Source organism: Microtus pennsylvanicus, chromosome 2, assembly GCF_037038515.1.
Source record: "Microtus pennsylvanicus isolate mMicPen1 chromosome 2, mMicPen1.hap1, whole genome shotgun sequence".
Classification (NCBI taxonomy): Eukaryota; Metazoa; Chordata; class Mammalia; order Rodentia; family Cricetidae; genus Microtus; species Microtus pennsylvanicus.
The window spans coordinates 42,041,284-42,060,396 of record NC_134580.1 but is presented as its reverse complement, the minus strand read 5'-3'; the positions used below and the strand labels follow the sequence as shown (position 1 = coordinate 42,060,396).

At 41.6% G+C, this 19,113-nt stretch overlaps 1 protein-coding gene across 5 annotated transcripts in view; it reads right to left on the bottom strand.

Moving 5' to 3' along the window:
- Positions 1–19,113, bottom strand: part of Asap1 (ArfGAP with SH3 domain, ankyrin repeat and PH domain 1) — a 284,912-nt gene that overhangs the window by 116,531 nt on the left and 149,268 nt on the right. For all 5 annotated transcript variants that reach the window (XR_012909632.1, XM_075960908.1, XM_075960911.1 and 2 more), the window contains exon 4: positions 871–943. Coding sequence is in view for 4 of the 5 variants with exons in the window: in XM_075960908.1 (XP_075817023.1) it covers positions 871–943 (73 nt within the window). In the remaining variant the exon portion in view is untranslated. The remainder of the gene's footprint in view (positions 1–870; positions 944–19,113) is intronic.

Below are 19,113 nucleotides of genomic sequence, written 5' to 3'. Positions count from 1 at the left end.
AGGAGGACTAAGTCCTCTCAACAGCTCTTTAATGCCACCACCACATTTACAAATGAGAAAAGCAGAGGTTTGAGAAAGTTGAGTAAACAGTCCAGGACAGTTCTGTTTACAATCCAGCCTCAAAGCGTGCTCTTTCTGTCACAGTCAGCCATCTTCCCCTCCCAGGTTCTCTGTGAGGGTACACACAACAGATGTCTTAGAGAAGTGAGTTGGGGCTGCAACAATGGTATCATGGTGAATAAGAGACTACCACTTCTTGTACCCATTATTGTAATTGATTTGAATTGTTCTTATTCAATGACAAAATGCTGTAGTCACTGAACTGGCAAAAGTCACCGGAACAATGCTAAACATTAGTTACCTAGTTCTCTGTCATCATTGGTTAAAAGGAGAGAGAGAGAGAGAGAGAGAGAGAGAGAGAGAGAGAGAGAGAGAGAGAGAGAGAGAGAGAGAGAACTGTGAAGTAAGAATTTAACATTTCTTCCTTAACACTCCTACAGGCTCCCTGGTCAGTGCTGATGGTCAATGTGTACTTAACATGTACAGGCACATTCAAGAAGGAAGCGACTTCTCCTTGTTTAAATGAAGTCACTGGATCACAGGCTGACCAACCACACAAAGAGACCATGTGACAACCATCAGCTACCACTGTACTGAATTCTTAAAAGGATCATCATATCAACCTCAAATACAGTAACAAAAACAGGTTTTGGCTGAGAGTAGAGATAGAAGAAAAAAGGGACAAAAGTTCAATTCCCAGCTTACTTACGTTTTTCATCTGTTCAGGTCTTTTGTTAATATCCTACATGTAACAGAGACAAGTCTGAACATTATTTTTAAGTCATGGGATCTGATTTAGTAAGTACTTACCTTGACCAGAATTATATATTGCTTTTACAGATTTCTTCACTTTCTGTAGGGCTGTTCTATCTTGGTCTAGAGCCTAAAAGAGAAAGACAGAGGAAAAGGATGTTGGAAATTTTTTGGTATGTTAAAAGAAAAAAAAAATCCACTTGCAACCTCATTTCTCCTGTTGAGCACCAAAGCACACTTACAAGGAACCAGCTGTGCCTGGCTCTGAATACATAAGGCTCATTGTTGGGTGAAATGGGCAATCTGGTAGCGTATCAGTACCCATGGAAAGAAAATGTAGGGAATCTTAAGAACTGCTTCCTTCTCTCCCAAGTTTATAGCCTGCTGAGGAAGAAAAGCACAAGGACACAAATACTCAGGGAATGAAATATATTTTAACATCCAGTGTAAATGCACCTAGAAAAAATTAGTGAACTATTATAAGCAGGAATGAGAGCTTTTCATAGTGTTTTTAAAGTTGACTATTTCTTTAATAAAAAATTCTTTTAAAAGCAAACATGATACTGATTGATTAAACACAAATCCCCTTGCCTCAGCTTCCCAAGTCCTAAACAACAGGAATGTATCACCACACCCAGCCAATGGCTGACGCTTTTAGTCCATGTAGTTCAATTGTCATTTTCTCTTCAGCTTATGTTCTTTAGACAGCAATGGTTAATCAAGTGGGCGGGCACCTTGTCCGAGAATCTACCAGGTCCTTCCTAGGATTTCTGGGCTTGGGAAAAGAGATCACAATAGCCAGTCCCTTTCTACTGTAGTCAGTCTGGTTCTTTTTTCTAGAACAGTTTTGTTTTTAAATGTTATTTTTAATAATTTACTTTGCATATATAATTGTCAAGTCACAGGACCCAAAAGTGCTCAAGTCACATTTGACACTGATGAGAACTGATTCCCTAATGCATGGTTTTTGTGTCAGCAGCCGGAAGAGGACCAGAGCTTTCTGAATGCACACCCCATTACTCCCACTGCGCCCCTCATGTACGCTCTACAATTTATGCCACTAGTGCTTCTGGAGAGCAAGATTTGAAGGGACTACAAAGTTAGAAATGTTTTCAGGAAACACCATATTCCTCCATCTTGTCATAATTTCAAGAAAGGAGACAAGATCTGATCTGAGTTCACCCAGAAGTTCAACTCTAGGGGACTTCTTAGAAATTAATTCATGGAGTATAACACCTGTGTTTACTTGGAGTTAATAATGCCAATGAACAAAGCACATGGAAGATTTCAAACTACCGTATGAGATACCATGCAGTTTCTTATGTGGGGTGTGTTGAAGGGGGAGGCAATGTCTCAGAATTCATCTATATGCCTTCCCAACTCATCTACGAACACAAAGAACTCATCCACAGAGCACAAAGTTCATGTACCTTTCAAGGTTTTTAAGAGCATTTCATCTGCCAGGTATATTCACAGCTAAATCTGAAGGATGCTTTTAAAAAAACAAACAAAAACCTTTTAAATTTGGCCAGTGACGAGAAGCAGAGAAGTAAAGTGTACTTTTATGAGCCCCATACTGTAGAGAGCTAGAGGATGTTGTCTTTCAAACAGGGCCTCCTCCAGAAATTACACTTCTAGATGCGCTAAAAATAAGTTCCATTTCCCTCAAGTGCCAAACAACTGCAGATTGCCTGTGAAATGTCATATGTAAAGTCAGAGGAGGGCTCAGAGAAAAATGGCACACAATGTGGACTATGCAATCGCATCAAGGTGTGACAAGATATGTGTCTGCACCTCTTCCGGTGCATCTGAAGCTTACTGCCGCTAAAGGACAAGAGCAGGAGTGCAGACCGGGAGGGACAAGCCACTAAGCAGCACTCTTCCATAGTTCCTGCTTCAGTTCCTACCTCCAGCTCCTGATGTCCTCTGATGACGGACTACGGTGTGGAAATGGGTCAAACAAACCCTTTCCTCCCCAAGTTGCTCTTGGTCATGACCTTTTGTCAAATAAGATACCTACTCTTGGAGGTTTAAGAAGAACTCAAGATGACCATAAAGGCACATCAATCATGTCAGACGTATATCTGTCCCGTCCTCTGAGAGAGTAACTGCAGTAGTCACAAACTGAATCAAACCCCAACAAATCTGAAAATACCATTCTACAACTTAGGGTTTATTTTTATGAATTCATTCAACCAATATGCATTACTAAGTATAGGTTACGGGTTAGGACGCAGACTTCAAAGTGAGTAAGATGTAGTTAGCTTACTTATGACATAAATTTGGAATAGCAAATTCAGTTCTAGGGCTTCCTGGATACAGAAGAAAGGGTGAGAAAGAGAAGTGGAGAACCAACACTCCAGTGCCCACGTGTACTAGGCATTCCTCCACATCACCTTCTCCTTTAACTCCTCCATCATGGTCATGGACAACTACCCTTCTCTCTTCCTGAACTAAGCAGGAAGGGAGATAAAGAAGCAGGCACAAAAGGTAAGTCAAGGCAGACATCAGAGCAGACATGGGAGCTAAGTACAGTCCCTACTGTATTAGTTGAGAAAGTGAAGCCTGGGGGCTGTGACTCAGCTGTGTGCCAGGAAGATACTGGCAGGTAGGCAAGGTTCAGTCAGGGAGCAGCAGCCCGGAGGCAGAGGAGAGGCATGGCAAGAGCAGCTGCTGTGAGAAGCGGCAAAGATGTTATCATTTCTTAGTTTCAAGATTAGTAGGAGTCGAATGAGGCTGCTACAAAAGGGGAAATTATCAACCTAAAATAAAAGTTGATTTGCATAATGCACCCCAAAAATGGAAAGTTAATGCATCATACACAAATAAAGGCTTTAAACTGTTTATCTCACTGCTGGAGACTATTAAAAGAATTTTGAAGATTCAAGTTCTCTAGATAGTTAAAGTCCTCTGTTGTGCCTACAGCAGGAGTTGTTCAGAGTGGGTGGAATGCAATCCATGGATATATTTGTAGGTGGACAATGCTAAGTTCTTGACCCTAACTTGACGAGTTACTTCGCGATTCAAAACTGTGGCAAAGTATCAACAATAATTTTCAGTGACAAACTGTGAATGATTCCAAAGAACTAGTCCATGCCAGCAAATAACCACCAAGCTAACAACAACCTTCTATGCCAAAGCACAACACAGAACTGAAGTTTGCCTTCCTGTGTAAGCATCACTTACCCTACGAGGCATATACTCTTAGGGGAAGGACAACATGAACCCTGCATGAGGCCAGGTATTCAGCAGATAACAGTGTGCTTCAGCATTGAAAGCATTTAAAACTACAGATCCACAGAGCCAAAGTGGCACCCCATGACGTCGATGTTTCTCTCCCGGGTGCTGGTTTAGAATCCTAGTTTCTATTCCAACTACCTGTAAAAAAAAAAACCTTCTTAAACTAAGATAAATAAAGCAAAATGGTGTGTGTGTGGGGGGGCCTGGGTAATATATGTAAAACTATTTTCCAGGGGCTTGTTAGGGGCCACAATATCCCCAAGTTTCATCTTGACAGACAAAAAGTCAGTCACTTTTGTGACACATCAATGAGATGATTTCCCTTTCTTTGGTGAAGGCCAAGGGACCTGACCAAACATACTCTCTTCAACTACTGAGGTTGCAAAGAAAGCCTTACAAAAGTCATACATGACAATGGAAACTGCATTGAGTGATGAGCCTGCCTCCTTCCACTTCTAAAGATGGGAACTTCATTCACAGAGGGCATGAAGAACAGTTGGAGAAGCAGGGTTAGTCTGAGCCAGCTGTCATATCTAATGCTCTTTTCAACAAATCATTCTGCCTTTTGTACAGACTTTTGAATCCACCAAGTCAAAGAGAAAAAATAGAACCAAGGCCCCTGAGGTTAATCCTGTTACCAAGTTCAGCCAATCCATGAATTTTGTAGAGGGAAAGGCTGGGATTAGAACTCTCAGGGAAGCTCACTCTTTGAACTGGTGGCCTACCTTGTGGGACACGCCACTTATCGTCTTCATTGGCAGGGGGTGTCACACTTGAGAGGCCATCAATGTTCTAGCAATCACCTACCACCAGTTTTTGGGATCAGTATTTAAAACAGAGCTTAGCTATGGAGCTGAGTACTACCGTGGGAAGCAATGCACAGCTGTGAATGTGGCTGTGAATGCAGGAAATGAGGTCACTGAGACCTGGGCGCATCTTGTCTGGCTGCCACTTTATTGACCTGGCAGCTATAGTCAACTTATATTCCCCAGATACTAGATGGTATTATTGATGCTGTCTTCTCACGCCAGGTGAGGGCTGCTTTTCCCCTCCCCAAGGGCCTCAAATTCTTACCTTAGCCCAATTTGCCTTCTGTGCTGGCTAGTTTTATGTCAACTTGACACAAGTTACCATTATCTGAGAGGGGGAAATCTCAATTGAGAAAAATGCCTCCATAAGATCTGGCTGTAAGATATTTTCTTAAGTATTGATTGATGTGGGAGGCTGGAGGGCTCAGTCCATTGTTGCTGGTACCATCCCTGGGCTTGTGGCCCTGGGTTACATAAAAAAGCATACTGAGCAAGTCATGAAAAGCAAGCCAGTAAGCAGCTGATGGCATCTGCATCAGCTCCTGCCTTCAAATTCCCACCCTGTTTGAATTCCTGTTCTGATTTCCTTCAGTGATGGACTATGATTTGGAAGTATAAGCCAAATAAACCCTTTTCTCCCCAACTTACTTTTTGCTATAGTGTTTCGTCACAGCCATAGAAACCTCCCTTCTAGCACACCTTCCTTCTCCAGACTGATCATAAAAATGCCAATATACATTATATACATTACTCAACCTTCACAGCCATGTACAAAGGGTTTTACACCACTTTTGCAGAAAACTGAAGCTCAGGTGACACTAGATTGTGCAGCTTGTTAAAGACAAAGGGAGGATTTTAAGCTAGGTCTTTTGGAAGCCAGAGCCTCTGCAGAAAAATTACAGTGCCTATGACCTTTCTGACCTGTAGAAAAGTCTATCAAGAAGGTAGCGGGAGGGACAAGAGAGGGTAATGGAGTGATGAATATGATGAAAGTGGTGAATATGATCTTGTGCATTAAGAAAAGGTCACTATGAGACCACTATTCTGTACCTTAATAAGAAATGGGGGAGGGGAAACAGCAAGGGTTCAGCCATCAGGATAGGAGCAAGGCAGCTCCAGAAACCCTTTTCTTTCCCTCTAGGTAGCTCTACGATGGAGCCTAAGAGAGAACAATACTAGTGCTTTCCTTGAGAGTGCAGAGCAGCTGTCCAAGGCAGCAAAGGGTGAGAGCCAGAGATACATGGGGAGGAGTCAACTGATGCTCACTGGGGTTATCTGATTGGATCAGACTTGAACTGCCTATAAACATGTCACTATGTAAGTTCACTGCTAAATATTCTGTCTGGCTTATGAAGTTAGTCAAAACTACAGTGGGGCTTGCCTCTTGACTTCAGGATTAAGACTTCTTCGGGAACCCCATCTTTGACACTGGCCGACACATTCACTAGAACTGATGCTGTCAGGTGTAATGAGCACTTACTCACAGAAAATAGGTTTACAGCCGGGCGGAGACGCATGCCTTTAATCCCAGCACTGGGGAGGCAGAGGCAGGTGGATCTCTGTAAGTTTGAAGCCAGTCTGGTCTACAAGAGCTAGTTCCAAGACAGGCTCCAAAGCAACAGAGAAACCCTGTCTCAAAAAAAAATCAAAAAGGGAGGGGGGAGATTGGAAGACAATAGGTTTGCTACAAATAAAAGCTAATAACATTTGGAATCTTAGATACATGAGTACCTGGTACTTTAAAATACTGGGTACATGCTGAAAGACATCACTGAATGACAATGACAGAAAAAATGAAAAGAATTGGGGCATTTTCCCTTGGAATCAGCACAGTCGGACATTACTTATAAATGATTTCCCATTTAGCTTTGACCGACGGACAGATTAGCCTGGCTCACAGAGGAATGTAAGGGCAGTGGATGAGACCTGGGATCCTCCACTTGTGAAGGTCTGCTCCCCCAGATGTCAGGCCTACATTAGAAGTTCAGGTGCCTGGTAAAGACAAGATTGTTCTCCAACAAGATGCGGTGAGACAAGAAGCAAGTGTGGGCCAAGATTCTAAGAGGTAAGTTTGTGGTTACCATCAAGGAGGCTGGGTGGTGGTGTACATGCCTGTACTCTGAGAACTTAGAAGATATAAGGAGGGCTGAGAGGTCAAGACACTCAGCTGGAAGCTGAGCTCTTCTTGAGTTCTCTGTCACAAACAGAACAAAATACTGCTACAACAATCTCAATAGCATCACCTAAGACCATTCTTCCGGCTCTTGCCCTACTGTTTTCCCCACTCTACAGCCAGAACCTTTACTAACCCCCTGACGGTTCCCATATTCATCACATCCTCCTTTACACCAAAGTAAGATGTTCCTAAAATGTAAATCAGATCATGTCATTCTCTGGCTTTAAAAATCTAGAATATTGAAGGAGAAACTCTTCATGGCTGTCACTATGTTGTGATTAGAAATTTTTCTTTTTAAAATAAGTCTTGTGTACATTACCACAAGGTTGATTACCTAAAAGCTTCAAGCCTTTTTAACAATATCTTCTAATTCACGCCATGCCTACTTTGCCCTCAGAATTTCAAAAGACCCAATGATATGTTTAACTTCCATAGAAAACAGGGGAGAAATAGCACATACTCATGGTAATTTCCTGTAGCCTTGCAAATTGTATATTTAAAAAATTAGCAGAATATTGTGTTTCGAGAGCTCCTGACTGGGGCCAAGAAGAAAACTGTAATCACAGCAATTACCTTGTGAACCTCTAATTTCTGTTGTAGCTGCAAAGTTTGGAGTAGCACACCCACCCACGAGTACCATGGCTCTTTCATCTAGAAGCAATTTCTGTCCCATTCTTGGGAAAATAATAATTATAGGTACAGCAAGGTATTTAAAGAAAAAAAAGTCATGAAAATACCATTTTCATGCTGTAAGACAGAGTTCCTGAAGAAATTAAAACCTCGACCAGGACTAAATTCCCTGATTTCTATGTTAGGTGCTGTCTCAAGAGAACCAGAGTTTATGTTGGAGAACAGGTAGTACACTACTCAGCTGGTTAGCCTTTTAGCTCCTCCACGCTCTAGGGTCCACAGTGTTCTATACTGTTTGGGTCATGACCCAATGCTTTGAAGACATACTGTGATGGCTCACGTTCACTGAGGCTTAGTCAAGATGGACAAGGCAGATGCCAGGGTTTAACTACAGTGGTTTAGTGACTAGTATCTGGAACAAGACTGTCTGAGGACAAATTCTAACCTACCTGACTGGAACTAGCTAGATAAGCCAGCTGTGTCTCAGTTTCCTCATCTGCAAAACATGAGTATTTATATAGTAAGCAATCTCGAGTGTATCAAGTGAAAGAAAGAAAAAAAAAAACAACCAAGTAAATAAAGTGCTCTTAATGGCATTTGGAATAGAGCAAGTTCTCAATATGTCTTAGCTAGAATTTTATGAAGTCATTTTAATGTATTTCCTGAGGGGTGAATAGTTAGCAAGAACATTTTTTTTTTTTAATGTAGATGGTAGAGCTACTGAAGAGACTCTGGCCATTTGAGTGTGAGCATGGTTCTGGCAGGCCTTGTCCTTCTCTCCCACTCCCTCTCCCTTGCTAAAACTGTTAGACTATATTCCTAAAGCTAGCCACTGAGGTCTACTCCCTTATTTAGTCATTTCTTCCACCTGAGGCTGACTACCAAGGTACAGCTATTAAAGTACTGAAGTACAGCAATCAAAAGTCCCCTTTGGCTCACCTAATAACACGTTCCATTAAAATCAAACATCTTATCCTAACACAGGGTTTTTTCTCTTTAAACCTTTATAAGTTGTCATTTGCCTGTGTGCCACATCTGTCTCCTCTCCATCCAGAGGTAGTCCTTTGTCCTCCACCTTGGGACAAATACCCCTTACCCCTCTCCCTTGCTCCCTTCCTCCTCCTCTTCTTCTGTCTCCTGTCTTTGCCCCTTATTCCCTGTCCTCTGTTCCTCTGGGGCAAATGAAACTCCTTTGAGCTTAGAACTTGGTCTTGGGGACCCTGAGCAGATTATACAAAACCTTCCTTGAGAGTGTGATCTCCCCAGAACACATGCAATAGTCCACTACAGGGTGAGAAGATGGTGACAACTTCGACTTAATCTTTATTTTATATAGTGCCACACAGAGAACATACTTATGTTTATGTGCATACGTGAAGATTGGAATCCTGCTCAAAACAGATGTGGAGAAGACATACACAAACATGTGAAGACCACTATCAAACAAGCACTTTCTGAATACTCATGATCACAGTATGGTGGGACAGGAAGAATAAGGGCTGGCAAAAAGCATGCCCAGGACTGCCTGCTGTATGTAAACTCTATGTGTACAAAGAAGACATCCCTGTGCAAAATTTCAAAGGCATCACTGGGCTGGGAAGGTTGCTCAGTGTTAAGAATGTTTGCCTGCACGTGCAAGGCCTTACATTCAGTTCGAAGCCCTAGGGTGAACAGTGGTAAAAGGCATTACCAAGAACTTAGTAGGCCTTTAATCACTGGCAATCAATATAGTAACTTTTAATTCAGTCAAATGATGTTGACTTTTTTTTTAAAGTCCTTTGCATTTTCTTGTTACTTTTAGTAATTTGCTAGTTTTCCTAACTCGCTAAAATAATACCGTTTTTCCTTTCTGAGGAAATCTCAGCCTAGGAAGATGAAGGTAGCTTTTCACATTCTGAGCAGGTAACAAAGATCTTTTTACTTATCCCCTAACCAAACTGATTTTAAAAATTACTTGTTCATAGGTATCCCATAATCTTAAGACTATCAACGGTGCTAAAGCAAATAAACATAGCTAATTGGTGTTTCAGATTAGGCATTCAATGGTAGAGAGCATGCCTAGCTGGCATGCTTGGAGTCCTGGTTCGGACTCCCAGAACCACACACAGACACACACACACACCAATATTTCTTCCATTTCGTACTGCAAAGCACTTATATACCTGTTTTATCAGGGAAAAACAATACTAGACAAGTTTGTTTCTTAAATAGAACACAACACATCAAAAATAAAAGTCTTTTTAAAAAATTCCTTCATGTGGAGGTCAGAGGACAATTTGAGAGAATCATATTTCTCCCTTCACCATGATTGTCCTTGGGATTGAACTCAAGTCCTAAGGCTTGGCAGCAAACTCCTGACCTCCCAAGTCATCTTGCTGGCTCAAAAATACAAGTTTCAATTGAACTTTAGTCTTAGCTCCCATGGCTCTAAAGCCCTATTTTCCTTTTAGCTAACCTCCTATCTTGGTACATACACACCATCTCTATCTAAGTAACCAATGTCTTCCATGTTGCCTGCACTCAGCTTTCCTCGCTTACTAGTAGGCTGAAAATCCCTTTCTCTGTCTGGGTGTTATCGACTGAGCAGCGTGGATGACTTTTCATCACTCCGACATGTTTTCTCATTCCTACACCATTACTGTTGAAAGCCAGTGCAATTTCCAATGTTTGTAACTCAAGGTTTTTATTTTTAAAGTCTAATTTTCAGCATGAAGATTAAACAAAAGTTGCTTCTAATGAAGACACTCTCAAGTCATGCATGCACTTGTGTTTTAAACACGACCATGGAGTATTGGTGGACACCAATGGTATTTTTTATATCTTAGTAGTTTATGATGTCTCTAAGTCATAATACAGACAAAAAGTCTTAAATAAATGTCACAAAGATCTAGCTAATTCTCTTGCAAATTAGATTTCAATGCAATTTAGGACACTGGTTAACTCAAAAGCACAGGCTTCTTAAAAGGGTTCAAAGGCTAATGTGAAACGCCTGCACGCTGCTCAGTGCACAGCAGCTGATCCTCAGCATGCCCCCTTTCAGATGATGACCCCTGAGGAAGGCCAGCTCAGCAGAAGGCAACTACTCACAAACCCAGAAGACCTCAAGAATTACTTCAGGAAGATAGAGACGAAGGCTTTAGTCTTTGCTCAGAAGCACTGAACACCATTCACTACTAGGAGTTGTTTCCATAAAAGTAAATCTTGTTGGCAGAAGTGAAGTTCTCTATAAATCAAACCCTATTCCTCAAGATGCATATTAGCACTTCAGAGACATTCCCACTAAACGTCAGGTTTTGCATTTTATGAAATGAGTCCTTTTTAGATGTCAGGTTTTATGTTTTATGGAGAGTCCTTTTATAATGTACACAATCATTCTTAAGCCCTGCTATATGAGTGTAGACTGGTAGGCGATCAATTGACTAGAAATGTGTATGAATCCATACAGCATTTCACACAAAAGCTTCCATCCCCACTCTGCCAATTAATCCACTTGACAAATACCCCCGAGCAGGGGTGGGGGTGGGGGTGCGCACAATATCCCAGAGCTAGGAGTGCAGGAGAGATCCCTGACCTCAAGGGTTACTATAGGTCACCTTAATCCCATTTATTACTAGGTCTCATAGACACAAAGTGTTTGAAAACTTGAATGCTGTTTTATGATATGACATACGAGGATCCAAAGAAAAATGTCATCACTCAGAAAAGTGCTGTCAATTTTAGAAAATATTTAAGAAATAAATAAAAAAATTTTAAGACAGAGAGGACAAAGAAAATTGTTCTTCTTTCTTAAACCAGAAAACTTTGTTACTCTTTGTCGACTGATATTGTAAAGAATGGGACAAACTTCCTTTTAGTTGTTTCTCTGCTGCTAGGAGTAAAATTAAAAGGCTGTCAACAGTTTAAAGGTGGCTTCCATTTTCAATACAAACACTGGAAAATGGAGTCCCTCTAGTTGAAGAGTGCTAAGGGAGCGTCCTTTCTGCAAAAGTTTAACTTTATGAAGTCATGCCAGTCACTTCACAAATGCCCATGCTCAGGACACAGTAAAGAAGCCTGTTTGGAAGACATACTCAAGAGCATAAGTGGCTTGGGCACTTCTCAATGGTATCTACCTACCTTGGTGCCACTCAGGACCATGTCAAGTGACACAGCACAGCGATCCTCTAAGTTATCCTATGGCTCAAAAGTGAGCCAGGAGTTCCCTCCCCATCCAACTGATGAAGTGTAGACAGACACAGACAGAAGGTTTACAGTTCAGCCCCAATAAATTACAGAGTCTGGCTAAGGTCACAAAGCTCTGCATGAAGATCGGTACTTGTTAATGAAGAGTTCTTCCCATACATTTTTTTTTTATAGTTGTGGTAAGGCATGAGGTTAAAGGGCTTTTATACATTTAGAGTACTCTTTAATTTTCAAATCTACAACCTCTTTGTTCCCAAGCAGAAGGTGGTCTCAGGACCCTTAATGATACTCAAGCCCATAGCTTGTGTGCATCCTCTTGTGTATGTTAAGTCACCTTTAGATGACCTTAGTACCCCAAACAGTATGTTATGAAAACAGTTATTTGAACAGAGCACAGGCCTGTCAGACCAGCTGCTGAAGTAGCTGAGGCAAGAAAACCTTCAGGTTAGAGGCCAGCGTGAGTAAGACTGCATCTCAAAGCAAACAGTTCATACCCCCCCCCCCCCCCACACACATTTATTTTCAGTTCACATACATGGAAGCTGTGGGTACAGACAGCCAACTGTACTCAGATGAATATTTCCTCAAATCTGGACCAAGAAGATTGGTTAATAAAAACAAAACAAAACAAAACAAAAAAAAAACTTAGCAGGTCTGTTAAAAGCTCCAGAAAACACCCTTTCCTGAAAAAAATTCTTCCAGTCAAGGATGGTAATCCATAATCTTTGTGCTTGGAGATTGAGGTAGGAAGATCATGAATTAGGTTCCAGCCTGGATTAAATGGTGTCTTCTATGCCAATTTGGGAGACAAAATAAGACCTTATGATGGGGGAGTGTCATATATCAATCTGTTGATTTCCTTGGTTAAGCAATAAAGAAACTGCTAGGCCCATTGGATAGGCCCACCCTTAGGTGGGTGGAGTAAACAGAACAGAATGCCGGGAGGAAGAGGAAGTGAGGTCAGACTCGACAGCTCTCCTCTCCGGAGCAGACACAGGAGAGACACCATGCTACCTGCTCCAGGGAAGACGCACGCTATGAAGCTCCAACCCAGGATGGACTTAGGCTTAGAATCTTCCCGGTAAGCGCACCTAGGGGCGCTACACAGATGATTAGAAATGGGCCAGAGCAGTGTTTAAAAGAAAAAAAAAAAAATATTTAAACAGAAGGGGGAGGTGTTGCGGGAGGTCCTCCCACTCCTCCAGCCTATCGCCTCTGAGATACCAGCCCCTTGGGGCGTGGTCTCTCTCCCTTTAAAAAAGCGGCCACTTCCCTCTCCTCTCTCTCTTCACTTCCTGCTCCGCCAGCGACTAGACTCCTGGTCGCGTAGAGGGCTGTTGCATGGGACAGTGATCTGTAAGTTTTTCCCCTTTAAATAAATATCACCCAAATTGGTGTGGCATTGTTTGTGACTTACGCCTTCAACCTTATCTCACCAAAACCAAACAACTGTTTCTTCTCAGTACTCTGGGATCAGACGGCCTAGATTGGGTTAGGACTCTGTGAATCCCAGGCATGTGTTCTAATCCCTCTGGGATTCAAGATCCTCCCCTCCCACTCCTGCCTTCAGTTAAGGAGCTTCCTGTACAGCCGAGAACGGTCCTGATCTTTTCTCTTGCTTCCACTTCCCCAGTGTATATCTCCATGCCTAGTAGGACTCAGCATCTTGCTCCCATTGTTTAGCAGTGTGAAGGTGTATACAGTAAGTGATCAATAAACCATACCTGCTAGTTCTTAGACTGTACCTCCATACATGACTGTCTTTCTCACAGTTGTTTTCTAGTCTGAGTGCAACAGCTTCTGGGTCTTCTGGGAGATTTATGTGCAACTGTAACAGACAGTGACTTGCCTCTATCTTAACTCTGATAGTTCTTACCCTACTTCCTTCCAATCTCAATTTTGGGGTAATTGCCAGGGAGGCCTTTTTTCCTATCTTCTGCATCAACCCCCAAATAAAATTCTAGAAGAACACCTGTACCTCTCCTTCTCCATCTCTGCCACTCTCACTCCCTCTGAGGATGGAAAATAAAAAAGGAAATTCCAAAGAAAGAAAAGTCTCCCCAGAGACAAAACCCCTGACTTGAACTGACTTAAACAACAATCTGTGTAACCTAGGATACTAAACTGGTGACTCATTCACTTTAAAATGGGCTGGAGTTTTCCTCCATGCCTTGGGATTGCTTAATATGAAAGAATCTCCATTGGGATTTTCCCCAAAGCCTTTACTTGTTTCCTACAAGCTTCAGACAATTTCTTATTTTCGACTCCCTTTAAAGCCTGTTCCCCTACCTTTCCCACTAATAGTAGAGGTAATTTCTCCTCAGCTCTACTTGAAGAAGGAAATCTCAAAGTGACCACTCAGATGCTTAAAACCTACTTTAAATGCTAGTTCTTGTCTGTGGAAAAACATGGTGGAAAAACATGTGGAAAAAAAGAAGGTCTGCAGGACCTTCTCATCCCCTACTGACTTTTTATAGCAAAATCAGTCAGGTAAAACAGAAGCAGAGCTCTATCCAGACAAGTGTTCTTCATGGGCAGTTAAGATTACACTAAAATTTCATGTAAAATCAACATAAATCAGAAATGATATTCTTTAACACACCCTAATCAATTCTCATAATCTTGTCAGGCTTGCTCGTTAATTCCTATGTAACTCAACCTCATATGACTTGCATGCATTTTAGAATTCCTCATATAATGAATAGAAGGGAAGATTACTTTGCATTTATAGGTCTTCAATTGAGGAAGAAGTTACAAAATGTTGGATTAGGTCTCAGTCCAGTGACTCTTGCTTTTATAAGCCAAGAATTCCACACTTTCTATGTTTTTGGAGCGTTCTCTTGAGGATAAAGATATAATAAGGCTTTCAAATTAATTACACTTATTCATCAGCTACCTGAAGAATTATTTTTATATACACCTTACAACCGACTCTTCTTTTAAAAAAATAAAAAACCAGGAAGAGATAATTGATAAAAGACTGTATAGATACAAAAGGTAAGGAAAGGCTTAGCAGGTATAAGCACTGGCTGTTCTTCTAGACAACTGGGCTGGAATCCCAGAACCCACATTGCAGCTCACAATCAGTTGCAATTTCAGCCTCAAAGGGATCTGACACTGTCTTCTGGCCTTCTTAGGTACTACACTAATATTGTATACAGAAAAACACTCATACGTGTAAAGTAGGGGAAAGTAAGAAAAAAAGGTAGACAAACATTGTTCACTTACAGATTTTCGTTAGGTGGAGAAAAAAAAAGAATCTCTTTTCCCCTCACTTGTGCAGGTACTTCCAATGTTCCCTGTATTTCTATGATATTACATGGTCCTATACTGTAGGGTGTTGTGCTAGTTAGCTTTAACTCAGCCTGACAGTTAGATGACAGTCTAGAGTCATTTGAAAGGAAAGTTTCAACTGAGGAACTGTCTACATCAGACTGACCAGTGGGCATGTCTTAGGGACAGTCTCGACTCTTAATTGGGGGGACAGCCCACCATTTCTGGGCCGTTTGTCCCAGGCAGTAAAGAAACGCAGCTAAACACAAGCCTACAAATGGAATTCCTCCATGTTTTATTGCCCTGACTTCCCCCAATGATGGACTATAGCCTGAAAGTGGAAGTCATGTTTTATCACAGCAAAGGGAAGGAAACTAGAACAGTGTACAGTGGTGAATTACCCAACCTGAGTAAGATAGGAAACAAGGGCACACAGAGAGATTTCCAGCAGGTGTGTGTGCTGTGCTACCTCTACCTCACTGAGCCACTCCGACAGCCAGGCTAATAGAAGAGCTTTGGACAAGAGGTCCTCTGCATGCAACGAAGCTCAAAGAAGCTCTATGCTGAGCAGGATTCAGCCAAAATAGAAAAGAAAATCCAGTTTCCAACGCCAGAGATTAACCTCATTTTACTGTGCTGTAGGGCTAGAACAACTTCACATGTGGATAACATAAATGGTTATATTTTATTTAAAACAAAAGCAAAAACTGAAACCTTGAGACTAAATGATTTGCCCAAGCCCACAGTTGGAACAGTCTGGTATACACTAACCCCAGGGCTGCCTCTTCCTGGTGGGTGTTTCCCTCTATGAGGAGGACACAACCGCAACTCCAGGCTCCAATGGCCTAAGATGGCATTTGGTTCCTCAGCTGCTCAGTAAATGGGAGAGCAGATCCTGAGATAACTCCATGTGCGTAGCTAACACGGGCCATTTAGATAGACCCCTGAGAGGATACAACTGAGGATGGTGGGAGGCTTGGTAGAGTCTAGGGGATCTCTAACGGTGATAGTGGCTGAGAAGAGATCTGACTCCGGTCGAAGTACCCCAGGGAAATCTACGCAGTGATGACACATACCATTCCACCTTTTAAATAAGTTGGGGCAAGAGGACAGTGAGTCTGAGGTCAGACTGGTTTCCTGTGAGTTCCTGTCTTAAAACCAACCAACCAAATCTGTTTTGGTAGAGGGCCAAGTCACCTGAGGAGGGACCTGGAGGGATCTCCCTTCTCATGTTAACTGTGCTTTCTTAGTTCTGTAATCACTGATGCTTGACCTCTACTCCTAGTAACTACCACAATTCTTAGTACTGTATTTACAAAATAAACACATGCAGAAGGAATAAAATAGGTATGGACAGCAGCTAGAGAAGAAAGGTGAACTTCCTTACTACTTCAAAAATTCAAACAGAACTGTCAGAAGCACTATGCAAATTTTTTTTAATATTTAGTATATAAAATATTTTATGCTCTATTCTATCCTAGGGCCGCTAAATAAAACAATACATGTGGAATATAAGATATGTTAAGCAGTTTCTGCATTGTCCTTTTCAGTAAACACTTAGGGTAAAAATTAATCCTTTATTTAATAAGAAAGTCACTTAATGTTAATTGAAATTCCTAGTTATTTGAACATCTGTGATATTTAAACTATAAGAACCTCTCACTTCCTATGACCCGTGTTGGAATAAAAGCCATTATAAAGCTTTGAAAATACTCATAATAGGTGGCACTGAAAACTACTCCCTTCCAAACTTTAGGCAAATAGCTCCACAAACAGAAACTTATCTTCAGATATATGTAAGTGCTTTGAGTTTTTTACTTTAGCAGAATAAACACAGACTTGTTCTATGACCCCGACCACAGGATTTCCTTAAATGACACACTAATGAAAAATGCAAACCAGTGGAAGCCGACTTTTTGTATCAGAGTTTTCTACATTCCAAAGGTCTGCTTTTCATCAAGAGAGAATAAACAGCACCTCAAACAAGTTTCCCTTAACTACTTGCCTTGTGAATATTTTTGCTTTTGTGTAATATGGAATCAAAGGACAAGATTCCTATCCCCAATGATGCATAAGAATAGTTCCCATATACTTGTGTTTGGTGCCTGATTACAGTGTGTCCCAAGCTGAAGATCAGATTAGGGGTGGCCAGGCTTTATAGCCAGGGGCTACACTTTTCCTCTGACAGTGCTGCTAAAGCACTAGGGAGGACAGGCCCAGCAACCTACAGATACATATCTGGCTACAGACAAAGGAAGAGGAACTGGTTTAACAGCTCTCACTCTTGCAGGAGCCAGAAAAAAAGGGGGTGGGGAAAGTGATGCAGAAGAAGTCACAACTGGTCTTGTTCAAATCTTGAGGAAGAAACACTATGGGCAAGCAACAAATCAAAGAATAAATGAAACAAATACAAGCCCATGTCAGACAAAAGAAAAAAAAATGGATACAAGAAAGGAACCTCAAGGAGGGGTTAGGTGGGATAAAAGCCAACAGCTCCCCTGGGGGAGATGACCTGAGCCTCTGCTTGCTCAGGAGGCCTAAGTGAAATGGCCACAGTTGTTTCTCTTACAGCTACTTTCCCCACATCTTAGGACAACTGATCTCTGCAGGGCAAAGACCTATTAAAAAGTGAGAAGAGGGCACAGAGCTCAGCAAGTCTTGCTCCAAAGCTTAGCTACTTGAAGTTCACTACAACAACTTCTGATTAGGAGTGCTTCCTATGAGCTTGGCACAAGGAAACACTATCTAATGAGGCAGGGATTCTTAATTCTTTTAGAAATGAGAAATCTTAGGCTCAGTCATGTCTTTTAACAAACGGCGGTGCTGTGAGCCTCACACAAGCTCTTCTGCTCTGCTGCTTTTTGTTGAGGACAGTGGCGATTATGAGATATCCTGGGAGAGCTGATGAGAGGGAAAACACAAGTAGAAAAGGGAGAGAATTCCTAAACACCATGGGGACATGGCAGGGTATGACGGGCAAAGAAGAAAGTACACATGCATTGCTTGTGTGTTATCTCCAGACAGAGGACTTGGAAACGTCAGAGATGGACTTAAAGAATAAGGACAGATGCAAATTGGGAACAGTGGGCAGGCAGCAACATCACACAGTTCACCTACAAGAAAGATGTCACTAGGATCTCTACAAGATCCTGTGGTCCCAGAACTCAGTTCAGATAGTCACTGGTTCAACCTTCACTCTGGTCTACAAATGCTAGTGCTGTAATCAAGCAGCTGAGAGACAATATGACTCCTGCTATCTTCTAACCATGTCAATCTGATTAATTTGCATAATAATTGTAAAACCACTTTAAAAAAATAATTATACTCAAGTGAGGCAATGGGGGTGCTTACCTTTAATCTCAGTACTTGAGAGGCAGAGGCAGGCAGATCTTTGAGTTAGAAGTCATGCAGCAGAAATCTTTAATAAATAAATAAATAAATAAATTAATTAATTAAAAAAAGAAGCCAGCAGAGCTTGTACCACAACAACTTGAACTACAAAGAAGTTTGGTCTCAAAAAACAACACACACACACACACACACACACACACACACACACACACACACACACACAACACGTACTCCTGCAGTTATTCAGAGATTCATCATACTATACTTTAGTCTCACTTCATGTCAGGGATTTAAGTACCGACTCCTACTCAATAACACATTTATTGCCCATCCCTTGAACATGAGCACAAGATGAAAAGTAAGTGCTTCCTTTCCAGAAATGCAGTACATTGCAGGGCTAGTATACATTTAAGCCACAAAGACAGCAAACACTGTCTTTGTACACACTGCAGAGAGGCTCTAGAAGTCCTTCCTGAAAGGGGCAGGAAGAAAGTAACTGAGAAGTAGGGTGTTTCACCTGGCTTCAGAGAACAAAGGGCAAGGCAGGAAGAAAGAGCTACAGGGTCAGAATATCTAGAGGTACTAGTAGTTTAGGCATAAAGAAGAATCAGGGAGGGCGCTTCCAAAGAATATGAGGAT